The 22,190-nt window shown below is 36.7% G+C and overlaps 3 protein-coding genes and 1 long non-coding RNA gene across 4 annotated transcripts; 1 reads left to right on the top strand and 3 right to left on the bottom strand.

Moving 5' to 3' along the window:
* Nucleotides 1-2,177: 2,177 nt before the first annotated feature.
* On the bottom strand, nucleotides 2,178-3,116 carry LOC101894894 (chymotrypsin-2-like). The gene has a single exon (XM_005192025.4). It carries the CDS (start codon nucleotides 3,084-3,086, stop codon nucleotides 2,244-2,246), a length of 843 nt encoding a protein of 280 aa, XP_005192082.1. The 5' UTR covers nucleotides 3,087-3,116; the 3' UTR covers nucleotides 2,178-2,243.
* A 5,027-nt stretch (nucleotides 3,117-8,143) lies between these two features.
* LOC101895824 (chymotrypsin-2-like) lies at nucleotides 8,144-9,144 on the top strand. Its single transcript, XM_005179427.4, has one exon. It carries the CDS (start codon nucleotides 8,186-8,188, stop codon nucleotides 9,044-9,046), a length of 861 nt encoding a protein of 286 aa, XP_005179484.1. The 5' UTR covers nucleotides 8,144-8,185; the 3' UTR covers nucleotides 9,047-9,144.
* A 4,809-nt stretch (nucleotides 9,145-13,953) lies between these two features.
* On the bottom strand, nucleotides 13,954-14,936 carry LOC101896001 (chymotrypsin-2). The gene has a single exon (XM_005179428.4). The coding sequence runs from the start codon at nucleotides 14,860-14,862 to the stop codon at nucleotides 14,068-14,070; it is 795 nt and encodes a 264-aa protein (XP_005179485.2). The 5' UTR covers nucleotides 14,863-14,936; the 3' UTR covers nucleotides 13,954-14,067.
* A 3,439-nt stretch (nucleotides 14,937-18,375) lies between these two features.
* On the bottom strand, nucleotides 18,376-20,186 carry LOC131802300 (uncharacterized). Its single transcript, XR_009342137.1, has 5 exons — nucleotides 19,490-20,186; nucleotides 19,303-19,417; nucleotides 19,110-19,245; nucleotides 18,840-19,051; nucleotides 18,376-18,768 (listed from the first exon to the last, which is right to left on the bottom strand). It is a non-coding gene; the product is annotated as an uncharacterized LOC131802300 (long non-coding RNA).
* Nucleotides 20,187-22,190: the final 2,004 nt, after the last annotated feature.

Below are 22,190 nucleotides of genomic sequence, written 5' to 3'. Positions count from 1 at the left end.
CACCAAAATCTCCGGATACCGATCCGTTGGACTATTGTGTCTGGAGTATTTTGGAAAGCAAGGTTGGCACTAAAAAATACCAAATTGTCGATCACCTTAAACAAACGCTTCGCCGGGAATGGGCCAAAATACCGTAGAGCAACATTCGAGCTGCGTGTGTCGGTTTCATTGGCCATTTGAAGGTCATAATTGCTGCCAAAGGTGACCAATGCGAACAAATCAAAACTTATTCTAAATTTTGATGCTATTTCCAACATTTTTTGCTATTATTCAGTAAAATTTAAAAAAAAAAAATGTAAAAATTATGGCGCTTGACTTTGTTGCAGTTTTTTTTTATCTTACCCTGTGTACATTCAGCCTTCGAGAATTCATGTAAATAATATGATTTATATTATTTATAAAGGTTAGTGAATATACGTTTATAAGTAATCTTAGAATTGTCTGAATAACATCAGGCTTACGATTCTTCGAAAGTTCTTAAAGGGTATCTGTAATGGTATTTTATATTAGGAAGTCCTTAAGGTATTACTAAGATTTTTACAGGGAAGTCCCTGAGAGAATTGATAAACCTTCAAGGAAATCTCTGGAAACAAGTCTTGGAAAACCCACGATTTTGTGACATGAAGTCCATAAAGGAAGTCCATGGTGAAAAATCTTAAAAAACTTATATTTTACCGGAAAGTTCCGAACGTAATCCATAATTTTTTCACAAGAATTTACAGAGAACTTGTGCCAGAAAGTCGTTAAAGGAATCCATAAAAATCCGCAATTTTATGTTCGAAATTCTTTAAAGTAATCTATGATTCGGAAGTCGCTGGAAGTAGACAAATCTAATATTTTGTATTATTTTTCCCTAAAAGGTCGTTTCTTTAAATGTTTTATTTGAAAAATCCATGATTTTGTGGTTCTTAAAGGAATCGTTGATTTTTCACAAAAAGGTAAAAAAAGCAAACTTGAAAAATTCACTGATTTGCTGCACCGTAATATTACTCTCAAAGTTCGGAGATGGGCAATATCGGCCCACTCCTTCGGGTACCTCCCCCACACAAGATCGAAATTAAAAAATATATATATGTTTTTCTGTGCAGAAAGAGAAAGGATAATCGGATTTTGCTCCAACTTTGCAAATCCTAATATTTGTATAAGTGCTCAGCCAAGTGAGGCAATGGACAATATCGGTCCACTCCCTACCTCCTCCGCAAAAAGTCAATATTTTGAATAATTATAACTCTTATAAAATGTGAAGTAACCGTCCGATTGTCTTCAAATTACACAAATCACAATATTTTTGAAGATAGAAAATATTGGTCCACCCCTTCTGCTACCTTCCCCACAAAGGGTAAAAATGTTAAATATCCATGAAGCTTATAAAACGCGAAATTAACATCCGATTCCATTCAGACTTGGTACATCTCAATATTTCCATCAACACAAGATCTTCTTTCCATCAACACAAAATCTTCATTTTCTAAAAATTATCACATATCTCATACAAAGTGAAGGAAGTAGTCGATATAGTCCAAACCTGGCACTTGACAATATTTATATCATACATTTTTTAGGTCCGATACGATGGACAATATTGGCCCTTTCCTTCGGAAGGTCAAAAATTTAAATAATCATAACAGAAGTCAAATATATTTAAATAATCAAACATTGGCTGAGCGTATATCAAAACGACATTGCCTTGGAAACCGAAACACCGACTGATGCTTTTTAACTTGTTATTATGCATTTCTCCTATATTGGGCCAAAATATCCACCACTTCAAATTCATATTCCTATAATTGCGACCTCTAGATTTATATGGATACTGGATTGAAATAAATTTCATTGCTTCGGGTTATTGGTCATTACGTTCATACCGACTTACACTCCCCACGTATGAAAATCCAAAATTATAGGTTTTAATGGTACTCCAATGAATAGGTTAACATTATTCGAAACGAGCTCCCTAAAAACATGCTTCAAAAATCAGATATGGTGGGTCTGACAATTTGTTTCAAATCCATTATAAAATCTCTAAAACCGTGTATAAAATCCTTGGTTTTCTCTCCTCTCTGACCACGGAAAAATATTGTGAAAATCCTTGGAAGTGAGTCTAGCGGCGCGTCAAGAAATATATTTTAAAACCATAGAGCATTTAATATCAATAATGAAATTTAAAATTCAAAATATAATGTAAAATATAATTTATTATTTATTTCTCTTAAATATATCATCGAACACATTGATGCCCTCCCTTAACCCCTTAACCTAGTACACTGACTCAAAGCTAGTTGTATAAAATCACGATAATAAACGGTGCTGGCATGCATATCTGGTTTGCCGCGGGCACATGGGGCACCCCAGTTAACCAGGCCCACCAGTTTCCCTTTGAATGTCACTGGACCACCCGAATCACCGTTGCAGGCACCTTCTCCCTCTCTCGTCATTGAACAAATATGGCCCACACCAACACCCTCATCATTTTCCCATCTACGGCGGCATTCTTCGTGGGGTATAAAATTGAAATCCCATTTCTGCAAAAGATCTGGAGGATATCCATTCAATCGCGTTGCACCCCAACCGGTAATGGTGACGACATCGCCCTCCTTCAGTACTTCGTGGGACAACTCAATTTTATTGGTTAAGTTATCAAAGACCAATGGCTCATTCAAGTGCACCAAGGCTATGTCGTTGTGAAATTCTGGCTGATCATGGCGACAATGGGGTATGGCAATTGCAAGCTGGCGAACAGCTCCCGGTTCATGCCAGTTGTTGGTGCCTGTTATTACACGTAACACATCCAATGGATAATCCTGCACACAGTGGGCGGCTGTGATAATCCATTCTGGATCTAGGATGGCACCGCCACAAAGATGGGTGCCAAATATCGATTGTATGGATACCTGATAGGGTGCAAAGCCCAAGGGAGCATCTTCACCGCCCACAATGCGTCCATCCAAACGGGGAGTGGCTTCATTTTGATAGCTGTGATGAATACGTTTTCCCTCTGTCTCACTGCACTGCAGTATGATAAAAACCACCAACAATGATATATGCCACGCCTTTATGGCTCTTGGAACTGGGTCACCCGAGTGCATTTTTTTCCGTTCGTTTGGCAAATTTTGAAAAAAAATTGTTTTATTTAAGACTCTATTTTATTTTGCGACAGTAAAAACGCGTTGTTTTGGTCATAATGTGCCGTTAATGACATTACGATCCGATATTTATGTGCTTGGGGTTCAGAGAGAAAATGCCGCCGCCTCCATGACCAGGGCGAGCCTATCAGGCCATAAAACGCACACATTCCAACCGTTCCCAAAACTGACCAATCATATAATTTTTTATTTTTGTTGGGGACAATTTTGTTGGAATTCTTGGTGGGTTTTCCATTATTGGTGTTATTGTTCTCTTTTTTGTTTTGGTCGCACAATTAACTGCTGCAATTAGCGTTAATTGCTGTATGACATCTTTACAGCTCTGGTGCGAAAGTTTAGTTATTACTTAGTAATGATTATGAAAAAATTATTGGTTTTATCTTTTCGGAGTATCGGACACCTAGTAAAAATAAGAAAAAACAAACGGTCCAACAAAGCTTATTGTTTAAATAATAAATATTGTAAACAATCGATTTATAACTACCCTATAGTGGTTTGGGGAAGCACGGGAACTTTGCTTTGCAATTTTAAGGTCCGTTTCAAAATCTGATGAAAATAATAAACGAAATAACAAAGTTTATGTTTTGAATTACTCAGAAATAACTTTGAAAATATTTTTATTGCAGGATTATGCCAAAAGTAGAGAAGATATATGTGTCTAAAAAGGGAAGACATATTTGTCGGCGTTTTGAAAGTTAACATATCAAAGTAACCTAAATAGGGTGATAAAATGCTCCCCTCTTCAAAATTTTTTTGAAAGTTTCGGATTAAGATACCCTAGAAAGCGTGCATTTTAGTTATATAGAGTTTTCGGCAATATTGCAGATCAAAATACGAGGAATATTTTGTTTAAAATTCAAATCAAGCGAGCCACCACAAGGGGTCTTTTTCGTATTTCTATACCCTACACCACAAGATGGTCAGGGTATTATGTCTCTGTGCATTTGTTTGTAACAGGCAAAAGGAAACGAGATAGGCCCCAATTTCCTTTGATGATCTGCATAAAATCACTTTCTGAGTCGATTTATGCATATCAGTCCATCCGTCTGTCCATGTATTTTTGTGAACAATATGCAGGTCGCATTAATCATCCGATTGAGATCAAATTTTCCAAACAATATTTGTTTGGCCTAAGGACGATCCCTATTGAAATTGGTGAGAATCGGTTCAAGTTTAGATATAGCTCCTATATTTATCTTCAACCGATTTCGGGTTAATTGCCAAATGTCCAATATCAGTCCGCATGACCGGAATTTTGGCTCATCCGACCGAATTAAGTCTATAAGCAAGTACATCAAATTTGGTGAAAATCGGTTCAGATATAACTATGGCTCCCATATATATGTTTCATCCGATTTGATGTTTAAGTCCCTCACATATATAGTATAATCCTCCTCGATGTGATATCATGCACTCTATAGGAATGTCATTTAGTACAAAAAAATAACAATGTCTCCGTCAAATTTGGTAAATATGTCTCCCATATATTAGTTCCCTTTGAAACCAAATTTAATCTGCTCTAAAGCCAATGGTTGATAGGTGGTATGATCTACTTCAAATAATTTTTTTTTTGTTACGGGAGCTCTACTAAATAAGCATAGTGGTGTAGGGTATCATATAGTCGACCCCGCCCGTCTTTTGACTCTCCTTACTGCTTTTAAGGGTAAAATCGTGGAATTTGTATAAACATTTTTTCGTCAACCGAAATGTTGGATTTTTTTATGGTTTGTTTTTAAAACCCGAAATCAAGGATCACCTACTTACTTACGTTTAGGAATTTCGAATTTTAAGAATAATCTAAAGATTTCCTGGTCAAAAATCAATTAAAATTTTTTTTCATTGAGGAAGTTAAAGAAGAGTTTTTTCTTAAGAATTTTCGGTAAAAATCCGGAAGATTATTTTTAATATTTTTTATATTAATATTTTCTTTCAATAATCTGCTGCCAAAATCGCGGTTTTTATACCCTCAGCCATGAGAGTTGTAATTATTCACAATTTTGACCATTTGTGGGGGAGATACTTGATGGAGTGAACCGATATTGTCCATTTCCGCACCTGACCTAGCACTGACGCCAATATAAGGATTTGCAAAGTTGCAAAAAAATATATTTTTTGAAATTTCGACCTTTTTTGGGGGAGCTACCAGAAGGAGTGGACCCATTTTCTAACTCGATCTAAGTTTGACAAAAATATTACGATGTACCAAATTTGGACCAAGTTGGATACTCCCTTCGAGAGTTGTCGTGATCACCAGCCAGACAGACAGACAGAATGACGGACGGACGGACATCGCTAGATCGACTCCAAATGTCCTGAAACAGTTTTGGTCCAAGGAGACCTAGGGTCTAAAACCGTTATTTCGACTGGGAACTTTTGGCCGTATCAAATGATATATACCCTCTCTAGCCATATGGCTGCACACAAAAGAATAATCCGATTTTGCTCCAACTTTGCGAATCCTCATATTTGCATCAGTGCTATGTCAGGTGCAAAAATGGACAATATCGATCCACTCCATCAAGTCCTCCCCCACAAATTATAACTCTTATAAAATGTGATGTAAGAGTCCCATTGTCTTCAAATTACACACTTCACAATATTTTTATTAGCCCAAGGACTGGTGTGTAGATGGAACGTATCGGTCCACTCCTTCTGCTACCTTCCCCACAAAGGGTCAACATTTTGAATATTCATGAAGCTCATAAAACGCAAAATTAATATCCGATTCCATTCAAACTTGATATTTCTATTAACTATTATTTCTATATTCTTTTATTATAAAGATGTTAAAGATCGGATCATTTCTTCTGGCACAAAGGGTCAAAGTTTGAATAACAAAAATGATTACTAAATCCAAAGTAAGCATCCTGTCTTCTTTATATTTCACATATCCCATTATTATTCCTACTAACAAGATATCTGGGATGTGATGTATCAGTGCACTCTTTCTGGTACCTCCCACAAAAAAGGTAAAAATTTTGGATATCCATGAAGCTCATAAAACGCGAAATTAAAATCCGATTCCATTCAGACTTGGATTCCTTACAACTTACTATATCTAAGTATTTATCTCAACCAGAAACCTAAGATAAATATGGAATTTATGGTTTCGCATAAAATTAGATTTAAATGTTAGATTTTCTTGTAATTTTGCCAATACCAATTTTTTATCGGCATTAGATGAAGTATGACAAGTAAAAACACATTAAGTTCGGCCAGGCCAAACTTTTAATACCCTCCACGTTAGGGTAAAGTAAACATTAGAAGAAATGTGGCAAAAACCATTAAAATGTCGAATATCGGCAGGTACCGTTATATTGGGGCTATACCAAATCGTGGACCTACACATACAATGTTTCGCCAAAGGAGCTAGAACCCATTATGACCCACAAATACCAACTTTCAGACAAATCGGTGAAAAAATGTGGCAAAAATTATCAAATTACCGAATATCGGGAGGTACCGTTATATGGGGGCTATACCAAAACGTGGACCTATAATTACAATGACTCGCCACACGAACTAGGACCCATCATGATCTACAAGTACCAATTTTCAGAGAAATTTTTTAAAAAATGTGTCCAAAGTCATCAAAATACCGAATGTTGGGAGGTACCGTTATATGGAGGCTATATCAAAACGTGGACCTATACGTACAATGTTTCGCCACACGAACTAGGACCCATTATGACCTACAAATACCAATTTTCAGGCAAATCCGTGAAGAAATGTGGCATAAATCATCAAAATACCGAATATAGGGAGGTACCGCTATATGGCGACTGTACCAGAACGTGGACCAATATATCTCATTTTCAATACCAACCATCCGAGACACAATACAAATTGCTATGCTAAATTTTGGAGCTCTACGTCAAATAATGTGGGCTGTATCGTGATTTCAACAGACGGACAGACAGACGGACAGAGGACAGACAGACAGACAGACAGACGGACATCGTTAAATCGACTTAGAATTTTATGCTGATTATGAATATATATACTTTATGGGGTCTACGACGAATATTTAAGGATGTTACAAACGGAATGACAAAGTTAATATACCCTCCTTTCCAAGGTGGAGGGTATAAAAATGGGATACTTCTGTCGACTATATCTGGAACCTCAAACTCATTTTAGCATTTTCTAAAAATTATCACACATCTTATATAAAATGAAGGAAGTCTAAACCTGGCTCGACGCAATATTTATATCATATTTATTTAGATACGATACGAAGTGGACAATATTGGCCCATTCCTTCGGAACTTACTCCATAGAGTGTCAAACATTTTGAATTTTTGAAATAATTTTCAAATCTTCTGATCGTAATTTTTTTACGAATTTTTTTTTTAATTATTAGGAATTCCAAATCAAAACCATATATTTTTAAGATTTTTTTTCAGGCGTATATTTTTTGAGATTATTTATTAAGTTTCCCCATTAAAACCGGAAGATTTTCTCATCAACAATATTTGACTTTTTTTCAAGAACCTCGTGACAGAAAGTGGTAACCCATTATTTAAATTTATATATTTTAATGAGCTATTCGCCTGAGGTGATGTGTTTTTTAATGTGTATCTACATCCAAAACAAATATCAGATTCATTGCCGACGGAAAACCACCAATTTTCTTTCAACGACAAAAATTAAAAAAATCAATCTCTAACTTACCTTGAGTTTCAAATCAAAAGAACAACTATCACAAACTGATTTGAGTCTGAGAACACGTCCAGGTCTTATCGAATCTGGTCATTGAAAATGCGGTAAATAATATAAAATTATTACAATGGCCGGCAATAAAAATCCATCCATACGATTCGATAAAATGAAAAAATCCAAGTAAAAATACCATAAATTGCTGTCTGAATTGCCCTCGAGGGTAAATAAAAAGCAAAAATGTTCGATATCGAAACTATATATCGCAGATATCATTTTATGATCCATACATTCCATAATATCCAATATTTTTGACAAACGAAGTATAAACCTGGCCAGTTGAAAATTGTGGTGGACAGTTTACAAATTACTTTCCATTCGCAATGAGGTGTTTTTCTACGACCACAACCATAGCCCTTGTGGTGGCTGTGGTACTCTCCAGCTCCCTTACAACGGAGGCCCTTAGGGTGCACAAGGGATTTGCCGATTTGCCCAAAAGAGTTGAAGATTTGGAACGCAGCCGGGTAAAAATTGAATCGCGTATTGTTGGTGGTGAAATTGCTGCCGATGGTTCGGCTCCCTGGCAAGTGACCATACAGAATCAATATGGCAACCATTACTGTGGTGGTGTCATCATCGGTGATAAACATGTTTTGACCGCTGCCAGTTGTGTGGCGGGCCAACAGAAACGCAACATCAAGGTGATCACCAGCACCAATGACTGGATGGGCGAAGCCTGGATGTATGAAGTCGAGGAGGTCTATACTCATTGCAATTTCGATAAGCCACTCTATCACAACGACATTGCCCTGCTAACCTTGGCCACCTATGTGCTGTATGATGAGAAGACCCAAAACATAACTCTGTCCCAATTGGATGAGCTGAAGGAAGGTGATGTGGTTACCATGACCGGCTGGGGTAATACGGAGGTGGGTCAGAGTTATTTCCCCTCGGATTTGAAGAAATTATCGGGTGTCGTTATTAGCAACGAGGAGTGCAAACGTATCTATGGCAAATATGCCGATGATGTTGATGAGGGTCATGTTTGTGTCCAGCCACCTCAGGGATCGGGAGCCTGCCATGGTGATACTGGCGGCCCCTTGGTTGATGCCAAGGGTCGTTTGGTCGGCATCGGTAATTGGGGTGTACCCTGCGGCTATGGTTTCCCCGATGTCTTTGCCAAGGTTTCGTTCTACAACGATTGGATTCGAACTTTCATTCAGGGTTGCGCCAATGCTCCATGAGGTGGAATTTCGTGAATTTGGAAATAATTTTCAGTTGTTTTAAATTATTTGTTATTTTGGGAGTTGGTAATAAATGGCGAAATGTGTGTTTCTGTTTATCTTTTGAGAGATTTTATTTTCGATGAGAGGTTACAATGGTTTGTATGGGGGTCTGAAACAGACATTTTCATGGAAGAAAATCTAGATCACTAAACAAATGATTAGAAAATAATGGGTTCCTAACCAATTTTTAGTCATAGGAACTACTTACCAATCATCTTACTAACTCATTACTATAACGGGGGTATCATTAAATGTCCACAAAAAGGTAAAAAGCTTTGGTTCTTTTATTAGAGAATTTGGAGAAAAAGTCGAAAATGAAACTCGTTCGAATCCGAGTGAGATTATTTCTGAGAATGACCAAGGAAATCGAAGAAACTCTGTTTTTCTATGTCTCAATGTGAGCAAGTATGCTTTGCTGGTTTTCGAGTCAGAGTAAAATTCGCTCGAAATCAGAGCATGCTTTACCTACTCTTCTATATTTTATTATACCTTGTCTAAATATGTGTTTTTTTTTTTAACCGACAGCTGCTAAGTTGTAGCCCATCTGCCTTTTGGCCTTTACAATATTAAAACCTGTTTGCCAGCTAGGAATGACTCGATTTCACTCTAAGAGTAATTTTTTACTCTTTTTCGAACATTTTGACTCCCACACTAATTTTTCAAACACGAACATTCCCGCACTCCCACATAACAACAAAAGAGTAGGACTAAACTTCTTGTAAAACACATCTTCTCAGGGAGTCCCACTTTCAAGTTCTCTCAATTCTGTTACTCTCTGAGCACAGTATTTTTCAATGGTTCTGATTTTGTGAATGTCGTACTATTGAAGCATATCTGCTCGCGAGTAGAATCAAGTAAAGCTGAGCTCAGATTAAAAGTCAACTGAAGAAGGAGAAAATATTGTATTTGAGGTGAGTTTATGTGACATTTTCGCTGCCACGAGGCAGTCATATCTACTTACAAATCAACCTGCGGGACATGATACCCCAAAAAAAGTAGTTATTCTTCGGTCACAAAAAATTGAAAAATAATGTGTTCTTTTGCTTTGAAGTTTTATTAAAAACAGGTTAAAAAGTATTGGTCGGTTTTGCCGACAGATGTATACCCTCAGCCAATTTTCGGTTTTTTAAATATAGTTTGACTTCTATTATGATTATTCAAATTGTTGAATCAATATTGATCATTTCGTATCGGACCTAAATAAATATGATGTGCAGGGTAAGATGAAAAAACAGCAACCAACTTCAGACTGCTGTCATTTCTAAGCCACCCGTCCGACAGCTGTTAAAATTATTCCAGTGACAGCTCATTGTATTGTTTACAAACGTAAGCATTTTGGTGAGAATTTTCCAGAAAAAAAAATTATTCGTAATGGACTTCAAGCGTGATAGTGTGATTTCTTTATGTTTGACTGGAAAACCGCAAGTGGCTATCGTTAGAGCACTCCAGCATTTAAATGTGAATAAATCTTTTGTGTCTCGTAGCATCGCTCGTTACCGTGATACTGGTAGCGTAGCCCGACGTCAAGGAAGTGGAAGGAAGAAAATAGCAACATCAGGAGAAATAATTCGAAAAGTAAAGAAGCGACTTGATCGAAACCCGCGTCACAGTGGCCGAAAAATGGCTCGTGAGCTGAATATATCGCAATATTCCATTCACCAAATATTGAAAAATAAGTTCGGGGTAAAGCCATTAAAAATTCCGAAAAGTGCAAGAACTTACATAGCAACCGAATGAAAATAGACTCAAATGAGCTAAAGAGTTGCTTCAATTGGCCGAAAGTGGTGAACTGTCGAATTTGGTTTTCTCCGATGAGAAAACATTCGTTGTCCAGAAGTTTGTAAACGAATAAAATGAACGTGTTTACTTGCCAAAGAGGTGCACCTTCGGTTGGCCACCAGAACTCAAGCGCCGGACATGGTGATGGTGTGGGCCGCCATAACAGCCAATGGTCGCTCTCCACTCGACAGTGGCATCAAAATAAATCAGAATAAATGCCGAATTTTTTTAACGCGAAAATATTCTAGAGGGTGTATTAAAGCCTTGGGCACGCCACCATTTTGGTCGCAGACCTTGGACATTCCAACAAGACTCTGCACCATCGCACTCAGCACGCGCCACCCAAGTATGATTACGAAATGAGGTTCCTCGCTTCATTTTCAGCGCACAAAGAATCACCACCAAAATCTCCGGATACCAATCCGTTTGACTATTGTGTCTGGAGTATTTTGGTAAGCAAGGTTGGCATTAAAAAATACCAAAGTGTCGATCACCTCAAGCAAGCGCTTCACTGCGAATGGGCCAAAATACCCCAGAGCAATATTCGGCAGCGTGTGATGGTTAAATTGGGCATTTGAAGGCAATAATTCGTGCCAAAGGTGACTAATTCGAACATGTCTAAACTTATTCTATAATTTGATGGTATTTCCGACATTTTCATTCAATTAAATTTAAAAAAAAATGTATCACCCTACATAATCTCTTATCTCACTCGGCATAAAATTTTATGTCACTTTAACGATGTCAGTCCGTCTGTCCCTCTATGGAAATCGCACTATCTTCCGAAGGAAATGAAGTACATTGATAAAATTTTACTCAAATGTATATTAAGTCTGCAGGACTTTTGGTATTGAAAATGGGTCATGTAGGTCCACGTTTTGACATAGCCCCCGTATAATGGTATCTTCCGATATTTGGTATTTTTATGATTTCAGCGACATTATTCACCGGAATTGTTTCAAATTTGGTATTTGAAGTTGGTAATGGATACTACAGCCTAAGAGAGAAAATTGTGTGTGCAGGTTCACGTCTTCGTATAGCTCCCATATAGCGGTACCTCCCGATATTCGGTATTTTAATGATTTTAGCTACATTATTCACCGGAATCGCTTTAAATTTGGTATTTGAAGTTGGTAATGGATACTACAGCCTATGACAGAAAATTGTCTGCACAGGTCCACGTTTTGTTATAGCCCCATATAATAGTACCTCCCTATTCTGTGAAGTGGAAGTTATGGCCATTTAAAAAATATTCAATAACGCATGCCTAAAGCTGTAAAGAAAACTTAAAGTCTGGCGGGCCGACTTTATGATACCCTACACCACTTTGCTAATTTAGTAGAGCTGCGCATAATAACTAACTAAATATGCCAAAGCCGAAATTCGGACTTGTATTGCCCATTTGGTGCACAATTAATTTTAAATCGGATAAAAATATATATGGGAGCTATATCCAAATCGGAACCGATCTCGATAAAATTTGGCAAAGATATTTCTGAGCTGTATTTGATATATTTCCCTGAATATCATTGTTACGGAGTGCATATTACGGCTGTTGGTAACAAATATGACAAATCGGATGAACAATATATATGGGAGCTATAGCTATATCTGAACCGATCTTCAAATGCAAATTTAACATACTTGTTTCTAGACTCAATTTGGTCGTAAGTTCCGAATTCCATCCCATTTGGGCAAATATTAGACGTTTGGTGCACAATCAAAAGTAAATCGGACGAAGTTATATATGGGAGCTATATCCAAATCTGAACCGATCTCGATAAAATTTAGCAAATGTATTTCTTAGCTGTATTTGATATATTTCCCCAAATATTGTTGTTACAGAGTGCATATTACGGCTGCGGAGGACAAAAATAACAAATCGCATAAACAATATATATGGGAGCTATTGATATATCTGAACCGATTTCGATCAAATTTGGCATACTTATTTTCATGCCTAATTTGGTTGTATGTGCAAAATTCCATACTATTCGTTTGGTGCACAATAAAAAGCAAATCGGACGAAGATATATATGGGAGCTATATCTAAATTTTGACCGATTATCTCCAATTTCAATTGGGTTCGTCCTTGGGCCAAACAAATGATTTGTGCAAAATTTCATCTGGATCGGGCAATAAATGCGACCAGTACTTTGTTTACAAAAATACATGGACAGACGGACGGACGGACGGAAATGCATAAATCGACTCAGAATGTGATTCTATGCAGATCATCAAAAGGAACTATGAGTCTATCTCGTTTATTTTTGCCTGTTACAAACAAATGCACAAAGACATAATACCCTGACCACCTTGTGGTGTAGGGTATAAAAACGCTGAAAACTCAATATTTAAGGAGTTATGGCCATGTTATCCGAAGGAGTATCGGTCTATTACCCATTTTTGAACTAAGTTTGATCATAATATAAAGATGTACCATATTTGGACTAAATCGGTTATCGAGCATACCAGCCAGACAGAGAGGCGTAAAGACATCGCTAGATCGACTCCAAATGTCCTGAAACTAATTTGGTCCAAAGAGAGCTGGGGTCTTAAACCGTTATTTCGATGAGGCACATTTTGGTCGTATCGAATGATATATACCCTCTCTAGCCATATGGCTGAGGGAAACAAAAAAAAAACCCAGGAGTGACTTCTATTTCCAAATTTGAGAATTCAAGCTCGATCCGTCTGTCCAATACAAATGGTACGATATTTAGTACCTTTTACAACTTTTTCTAATATTCCAGCACGAAGTTCCAAAATGATTTTCTCTGCTCCTTTTGTTTATTATCGACAAACCTACAGAGCTCTAGGATCTCCAAATCCCTTAATATGAACGCTATCACCATACGTAACCTTTTGTGCTTTTCGTACACTTATATGACGAGTTTTGAAAAACCCAGGCTTATGTCACACCTCCATCTTATAGTTGGCCCTCATCCAATATTTTAAGATTCTATTTTAAGCCATTTTATCTGGGTGTTGATTAATAAGTCAGTCAGTTGTCAGTCACTCAATCATATACTTACTGACCTTCAAATTAAACTAATAATTTTTTTAATTAAATAATTTATATAATATTTATTAAATATATATTTATTTTAGTTTTGGTATGAAAGCACATTAAATTTTAAAGTTCTGCCTTAAAACTATTTGTTCGTTATGGCCTTCACTCCATTACGAGACTCTCTCTTCTAACAACTACCACTTCCCGCCATATTGGTCAAAATCCAATCATGATAATAGGCAACACTGGCGAATACATCAGGATATCCGGCGGCACAGGGTTGACCCCAGTTGACAATGCCCACCAAGACCTTGTTGACGGCATCGTAGAGTGGACCACCGGAATCGTTGTGGCACGAACCCTTGCCATTGCTGGTGTCGGTGCAAATATTTCCCTGGCCCAGCCATTCAGCTTTTCTCACAGCCCCGGAACATTTCTCATGTTCCATAAAATCGAGTTCGGCACTTTGTAAGATATCGGGAGTACGGCCCCACAATTTGGTGCTGCCCCAGCCGGACAGTACTAATTTGTCACCCTGCTTCAGAAGATTGCTGGTGGCCAGTTCCACAGGCTTTGTTTTTTCATTGTAGACTATGGGCTTGGCCAGTTTGATGAGGGCAATGTCATTGTGATACATTGGCTGATCGTAGAGGCAGTGGATCTTCACATCCTCCACAAAATATTCCGCATCGGGTTTGGTCCAATTCACAGTGCCGGTAACGATTTTTAAATACTGCTTTGGCCACTCCATGCAGTGGGCGGCTGTTAAAATCCATTGGGGGGCTATAATGGAACCGCCACAGATGTGTTCACCAAATGTGTTTTGTATCGACACCTGGAAGGGTATGGCGCCCTCGGGAACATCATTGCCACCAATGACTCGTGTGTCAATTAACTGTTTGCCAATATTGGCCACACGACCCTGGGCCAGTGTGGCGAATAAGGCCACCAGGGCTATTGTTATGTTTTGGAATAATTTCATTTTAAAAACTTCGTTCTTTTTCTTTTCTTTCTTTTGGAGCTTTCTATTCTCTCCCTCACACCGTTCAGACGCAAATGTTTGCAAATATTTGCTTAACTTTTACTTTTATAGCCTTGCCGGTAATTTTCTTTTAACCACTTTGGGCTGCTTCAGCAAATTTTCAAGATAATAATGGCCCAATAAATAAATTCACCTGCTGGCCCAGATAAGCCTCGCGGGGAGGAGTGTGGCGGGTGAAGGTTACATTTTATAATGCTTGAGCCAGTTGGCAATAAAACGCTTAGCTGTTTTTGTACGGAAGTTTTTGTTTGATAACACCAGCCTGCAAAATCGGCGGCTACCTGCAAATCCTCAAGAACTTCTTCTTCCGAGTAGCTTTGAACCACCCATTGTTTAGATATGATATGGACTTGTTGTAGTCATAGTGGTGTTTGATTTGTTGTTGTTGTCGTCTAATTTTCTACGTTATTTTGTTGTCTAAGCTACTGGTAAACAATAAATTAGTCATTGGTGATTTTAATGAAATTGTGATTAACCTACCGCAGTTCTTGGGAAACCACTTCACTTCAGTCGTTGGCTGGTTTTGTTTATGTTTTTTTCCCTCTGGTTCTGTTTTGTCAACCGGCAAGGCAAAGTCCAGAGTACGAATGACTCTAGACACTGTAATAAAGCGTGATATATGATGTCTTAGTGACTAGCTATAAAGACATGAGCCTATCAGTTGTTATGGTCAAAAAAGGGTCTCAAACACATAATTGTTTATGTTTGAACGAAATCCGTATCTAGGCATTTGACATTGATCTAATGATGTCCGTCCCTTCGATGGGCTATTTGAATGGTTGGTAGATAGAAGGTAATAATCTATTTCATCCAAATTAAACATTTTCCTATCTCCCTTCCTTCTGGTACCTCCCGATCTTCATGAACAATATTTCAAAACATATCAATCAATTTTGTCGATGGCCGTATGTCACCAGCCTATAGTACGTAAGATCTTCGGATTTCATTATTATACCCTCCACCATACTATATTAATTTTGTCATTCCGTTTGTAACTCCTCGAAATACTCATGTCAGACCCAACAAAGTATATATATTCTTGATCAGCGTAAAATTCTAAGACGATTTACCCATGTCCGTCTGTCTGTCTGTGTGTCTGCCTGTTGTAATCACGCTATTTTTCGAACAAATTGAGATAGAAGGCTAAAATTTTGCACACATGTATATTTTGCCAGTAGGCAGGTTAAGTTCGTTAATGGGCCATGTAGGTCTAAGTTATCATACAGCCCCCATATAACGGTACCTCCCGATATTCGGTATTTTAATGATTTTAGCGATATTGTTTATCGGAATTGTTTCAAATTTGGCATTTGAAGTTCGTAATGGATACTACTGCCTAAGACAGAAAATTATCTGTGCAGGTTCACGTCTTCGTGTAGCCCCCATATAACGGTACCCCCCGATATTCGGTATTTTAATGATTTTAGCGACATTGTTTATCGGAATCGTTTCAAATGTGGTATTTGAAGTTCGTAATAGATACTGCAGCATAAAACAGAAAATGGGCCAAATAGGTCCACATCTTCATATAGCCCCCATATACCGTAATCCCCCCCCCACGTGTAGGTCCACGTCTTCATATAGCCCCATATAACGGTACCCCCCGATATTCGGTATTTTAATGATTTTAGCGACATTGTTTATCGGAATCGTTTCAAATGTGGTATTTGAAGTTCGTAATGGACACTACATCCTAAGTCAAAAAATGAGAAATGTAGGTCCACGTCTTCATATAGCCCCATATAACGGTACCCCCCGATATTCGGTATTTTGATGATTTTAGCGACATTATTTAGCGGAATCGTTCCAAATTTGGTATTTGAAGTTCGTAATAGATACTGCAGCATAAAACAGAAAATGGGCCATATAGGTCCACATCTTCATATAGCCCCCATATACCGTAATCCCCCCCCATAATTCGGTATTTTGATGATTTTAGCGACATTATTTATCGGGATTGTTTCAAATTTCGCATGTGAAGTTCGTAATGGATACTTCAGCCAATGCCAGAAAATTGTCGGTGCAGGTCCACGTCTTCGTATAGCCCCCATATAACGGTACCCCCCATATTCGGTATTTTGATGATTTTAGCAACATTATAAACAGATTTTTCTTCAAGTTTCGCATTTAAATAGTGTAATAACTTATGACAAAAGTTGCCCATGCAGGCCCACCTCGTCGTATAAGCATTCGGTATTTTTAAGATTTTAACAGAATTTTTAACGGATTTTATTTTTTGGAAATTGCCAAATTTGTACCAATTGGTGGAGGGTATTAAAAGTTCGGCCTGGCCGAACTTACAGCTTTTTTACTTGTTCTTATTAATAATTCAAACTTTGAAGTTTGGGAAAAAACAGGTAAAAAAGCAGTCAATACGGCTGAGCATGACTTTGAATAATATCCACCATTTGGAATGATTTTGGAAATTTTCAAAAAAAAAAAAAAAATAAATAAATAAATAAAATAAAAAATAAATAATTAAAATCCGTTAAATTCTTAAAAATACCGAATATAGCCGTTATATTGGGGTCTGTACGAAGACGTGGAAGGCAACTTTTGTCATAAACCATTAAAATATTCAAATAGGGTAGTAGTCGACACTTTTAGTATTTTCGATTTTTCAATCTTTCAACATTCTGAGTGATATCTTTCAATTGCAGAAAAACAAAGTTTTTCAGATTCCAAATTTTGTTTACTTTTCGAAAAAATAAACAACAATTGAATTTGTTTTTATTAAATTGGCAAAATTTGCAATTTTACCAAAATAGTAGTATTTTGCCAGTAGTCGGTACCATTTTCCAATGCTCGGCATGTCTATTTGCCAGTAGTCGGCAAAAATATATTATTATGTATATTTTTTTATTTCAAATAGTATAAAATAATGGTGTATTACTAATTCACAGAATTTGAAATTAATTTCGTTAGTGTTTATTTAATTATCATTCTAAACCAAATATAGGTAGAAAATCAAGAATACACCCAGAGAAAAAATGACAACATCCGTGTATGAAACGACCACATCCGTGTATGATAGTGTATCAACCACGTTTGGTATCAAAATGAGCACGCCGTTGTCATTTTGACACCGAGATTTTGGCAACGGTTTCAACAACAGACGTGCATGAAATGAGCACATACGTGGTCATTTCGAGCACGCCCCGTTGTCAGATTGTCAACGCTTCGTTGTCAGATTGTCAACGCTCCGTTGTCGGATTGTCAACGTCCGTTGTCAGATTGAAACCAATGGTGGTCATTTTTTTTGATATCCGTTCCTTTCCCATTTTATACCCTTAGTAAAAGAAACGAAATTTTTTTAAATTTTTAATGAACGAAACCAATTACATAAATTCAATATAAATACATTCAATATAAATACATATTTAATTTAACAAAACAATTTGAATTACATATATTTAATGTATAGAAACAAATTAAATTAACTTTAATCTGAAATAAACTTTTCCATTATTCATAGGATATAAGTAAAATGCCATACATAAATATTTGACTCATGGCTACTTACCAATTCTGAAACTCTTGCATCGGACAACTTCGGCCATTTTTTTATATCTCTTTGCCGTATGTTAAAAGATCTTTTCCATTTTTTGCAGATCGATCCCCAATCATTACATTCTCTTAGTAAGGAAGCTTTCAATGAATCTCAACTAATTCATTAATTTCGGGAACATCTTTGTTACAAAAATTAGGAGACGTGTGAGTTGCTGCTTTGCTTGTGCTAGGTTCGGAAATCAAAAGCTTTATTCTTTTGGGCTTCTTGTTTCTATACTTGGCATAAAGTTTTCCGCTTGCGTCGTTCTGCGTTGTTGTTGAAATGTAATAATAATCCTAAAAATAAAGACATATTATAAGTTAAGAAACTACATAATCAGATACGTTGCTTATATTGTTAATCTTACCCTCATTTCGTTTTCAAGAGGAAAAACGGAACAAATTTCGTCCAATATGCGCATATAGTCTTGAGTGTAAAGAGCAACATTGTTGGTTAAAATATCTTCAATAATTATATTAATTATATCATTTCTTTGCTCGTCACTTAATTTCTTATTAACGCTTCTACATTCAAGCGTAGGTTCCCCTTCGAGGTATGTGTTAACAATTCCGTTAGATCCTATATTAATTAAAAAACTACATTAACTATGCTTACACAAATATTACTCTTACTTTACCTCTGACAAAATTCCTTTGGCTTTTGAGCAGTTCGAACCTGTAGTGTCGGGAGTACCAGGAGTACTTGTAGGTGTCTCGTTGCGTTTCCACCATTCACCTATTTTAAACTGACATAGTTTCGTCATCAATCCCGAGCTATTGTTATGACAATATTAATACTGAGTTCAACACTGTAATACAAATAATACGTACCTCTCGTTTTTTCCAAGCAAAGAGCTTTTCTCAGAATTCAACACGCAGTCCCAATGGTGGCACTGCTTCCTTTAAATCTTCTTTTTTCGCAAACTGCGAAATGATACATGTGATGCTAAAAGAACAAAAAAGAAAATTCTATGTTAATTACCCTGCTTAACTGAAAACTTCATTTTTATTTACTTACCTTTTAATTGTTCAAAAAGAGACTACATATTTATTCCTTTTAAGAACTCCCTTAACATATAATCGTCCTCATTGTTTTCCGCATCTTGACTGCTGCAATGGCTTGTATCGCGAACCACAACAATATTGCCATCGATTTCTAACAACTCACCAATAATATTTTGAGCATCTTGCGAATTATTATTCATTTTCAATAAATTTTTGCACAATGCGTCCTTTTTCTTTCAATAACACGGAAAAATGGAAAATATGCAGCCGATTGCACACGAGTAAGAAAATGACAACGGTGGTGCATGATTCATACACGGTAGTTGCTAAAATGGCAACGATCGTGTACGATTCATGCACGTCGGTGTACAAAGTAACAACGGTGGTGCATCATTATGCAGGTGGTGGTGCATAATTCATACACGACCGGTGTCATATTGACAACGACCGTGTGTGAATCATGCACCACCGTTGTCATTTTTTACTCGTGTGTAATCGGCTGCAATTACCAATATTAAAAACCCAACGTTGTCATTTTGAGCACATCGGTGGACAAATTAAGCACGGCTGTTGTTGGTACCGAAAGTTGACCACGTCTCGGTGTCAATTTGAGCACGTTCATGTACAATTCACCAACAGCCGTTGTTGAAAAAAATAACAACGGGTCGTTGCGAAAATGACAACATACGTGCTTGATTTCGCAACGGGATTTTTCCCTCAGTGTAGTATGGTTACCTTCAGTAACGTATGGATTTTCAATTAAAATAAATAAAAAAGAAAAAAAATGTCATTCTTATATTTGTAATTTGTGAATTAATCTTTTTCCTTTGGATAGCCAACATTTTTTTTTTTTTTTCAAAAATGCCACCTCTATCTAAAACGTCAAATAGCTGATTTAAAAAATCAACTTAATTTTGAAAAGTTGGTCAAAAAGCACAAATAAAAGCAACTGCCGACTCAAATTTTTTTTTTTTTGAGTAGTTTTTAGTTTTTAATACTTTTCTCAAGTTTTGGTGAAATGGGTCAAAAATTATATTTTTCTAGTAATCGGCACCCCCTGTCGACTACTGTCAAATCTCTTTTTTTCTGTTCCTAATGTCGGCATTAAATAATATAACAGAAAAATGCTTGATTTGTATGTTTTTAAGTTATAAAATTATCTTTAGACTGTCATTAACTATTATAAAATATTTCTGATTCCAAAAGTATTAAATTTAATTTATTTAAATCGATTATTAAGTTGACGCCACCACTATTTTTTTCTTTACAAACAAGCATGAGTTGGAAGACACTCACTGACGAAAAACGTTATTCTCTCGTAATAAATGATCGGAGGTCATTGTTTTTTTTTTACAGAAAGAGAGCAGAGAACCCTGTTGACGATTTTTGCAATTATTTCATTATATGGTCAATTTTATTCTTAGTTATTAAAGATTAAATTTCAAAACTGCCGACTACTGGGACATGCCGAACTTAGGGGCACTTACCCTACGAAACTTCAAAAAAAAAAAAAATAAATAAATAAATCCCGTGAATAATGTAGCTAAAATTATCAAAATAACGAATTAAGGGAGGAACTGTTATATCAGGGCTATACAAAGACATAGACAATTTTCTGTCACAGGCTGTAGTATCTATTAGGAACTTCAAATACGAAATTTCAAACAATTTCTTTTTTCTAAGTTCTCTGCTAATTTTGTTTATGAATTTATTGTTTTGAAAAATGAAAACAAAATATTTTCAAAACCAATGATTGGAAGACACGTACATTGCGGCTCGAGCATTAAAGCTATTAACCAGTTAAGCCATGAAATTGCAAGATTGAACAGTTTGATCATATTTTGAGAGAATATCCAGGCATTTCATTCATTTTTCGCGCTATTAAAAAATATTAAAAAAAAAAATAAAAATGAGGAAAAATATGAAAACTAATTTTTGCATATAACTTGAAATGAGAAAGCGGACATAGCCTCAGAACTATATTTCTGCAGTTTTATGAAGCTGCTCTACTTCCTTATTGTACCATGGATGTGCCCATATATGGGGGCTATACGAAGACCTGGACCTGGTCAGATGAAAAAACTACAACCAACTTCAGACTGCTGTCATTTCTAAGCCACAAGTCCGACAGCTGTTAAAATTATTCCAGTGACAGCTGATTATATTGTTTACGAGCGTTCAAAAGCATTTTGGTAAGAATTTTCCAGAAAAAAAAAAGTTATTCGTGATGGAATTCAAGCGGGATAGTGTGATTTCTTTATATTTGGCTGGAAAATCACAAGTGGCTTTCGTTTGAGCTCTCCAGCATTTAAATGTGAATAAATCTTTTGTGTCTCGTACCATCCCTCGTTACCGTGATACTGGTAGGGTAGCCCGACGTCAAGGAAGTGGACGGAAGAAAACAGCAACATTAGCAGAACTGGTTCGAAAAGTAAAAAAGCGACTTGATCGATCCCCGCGTTGCAGTGGCCAAAAAATGGCTCGTGAGCTGAACATATCGTAATATTCCATTCGGCAAATATTGAAAAATGAGCTCGGGGTAAATCCATTTGAATTCTAAAAGGTGCAAGAACTTACAGTTGCTTCGCTTGGCCGAAAGTGATGAACTGCCGAATTTGCCGAACATTCGGCCAGCGTGTGACGGTTTCATTGGCCGTTTGAAGGCCATAATTGGTGCCAGAGGTGACCAATTCGGATAAATCTAAAATTTGATG

The sequence above is a fragment of the Musca domestica genome, unplaced genomic scaffold (genome assembly GCF_030504385.1).
Source record: "Musca domestica strain aabys unplaced genomic scaffold, Musca_domestica.polishedcontigs.V.1.1 1, whole genome shotgun sequence".
Classification (NCBI taxonomy): domain Eukaryota; kingdom Metazoa; phylum Arthropoda; class Insecta; order Diptera; family Muscidae; genus Musca; species Musca domestica.
The sequence above is the reverse complement of the archived record's forward strand: the minus strand, read 5'-3'. Positions and strand labels throughout refer to the sequence as shown.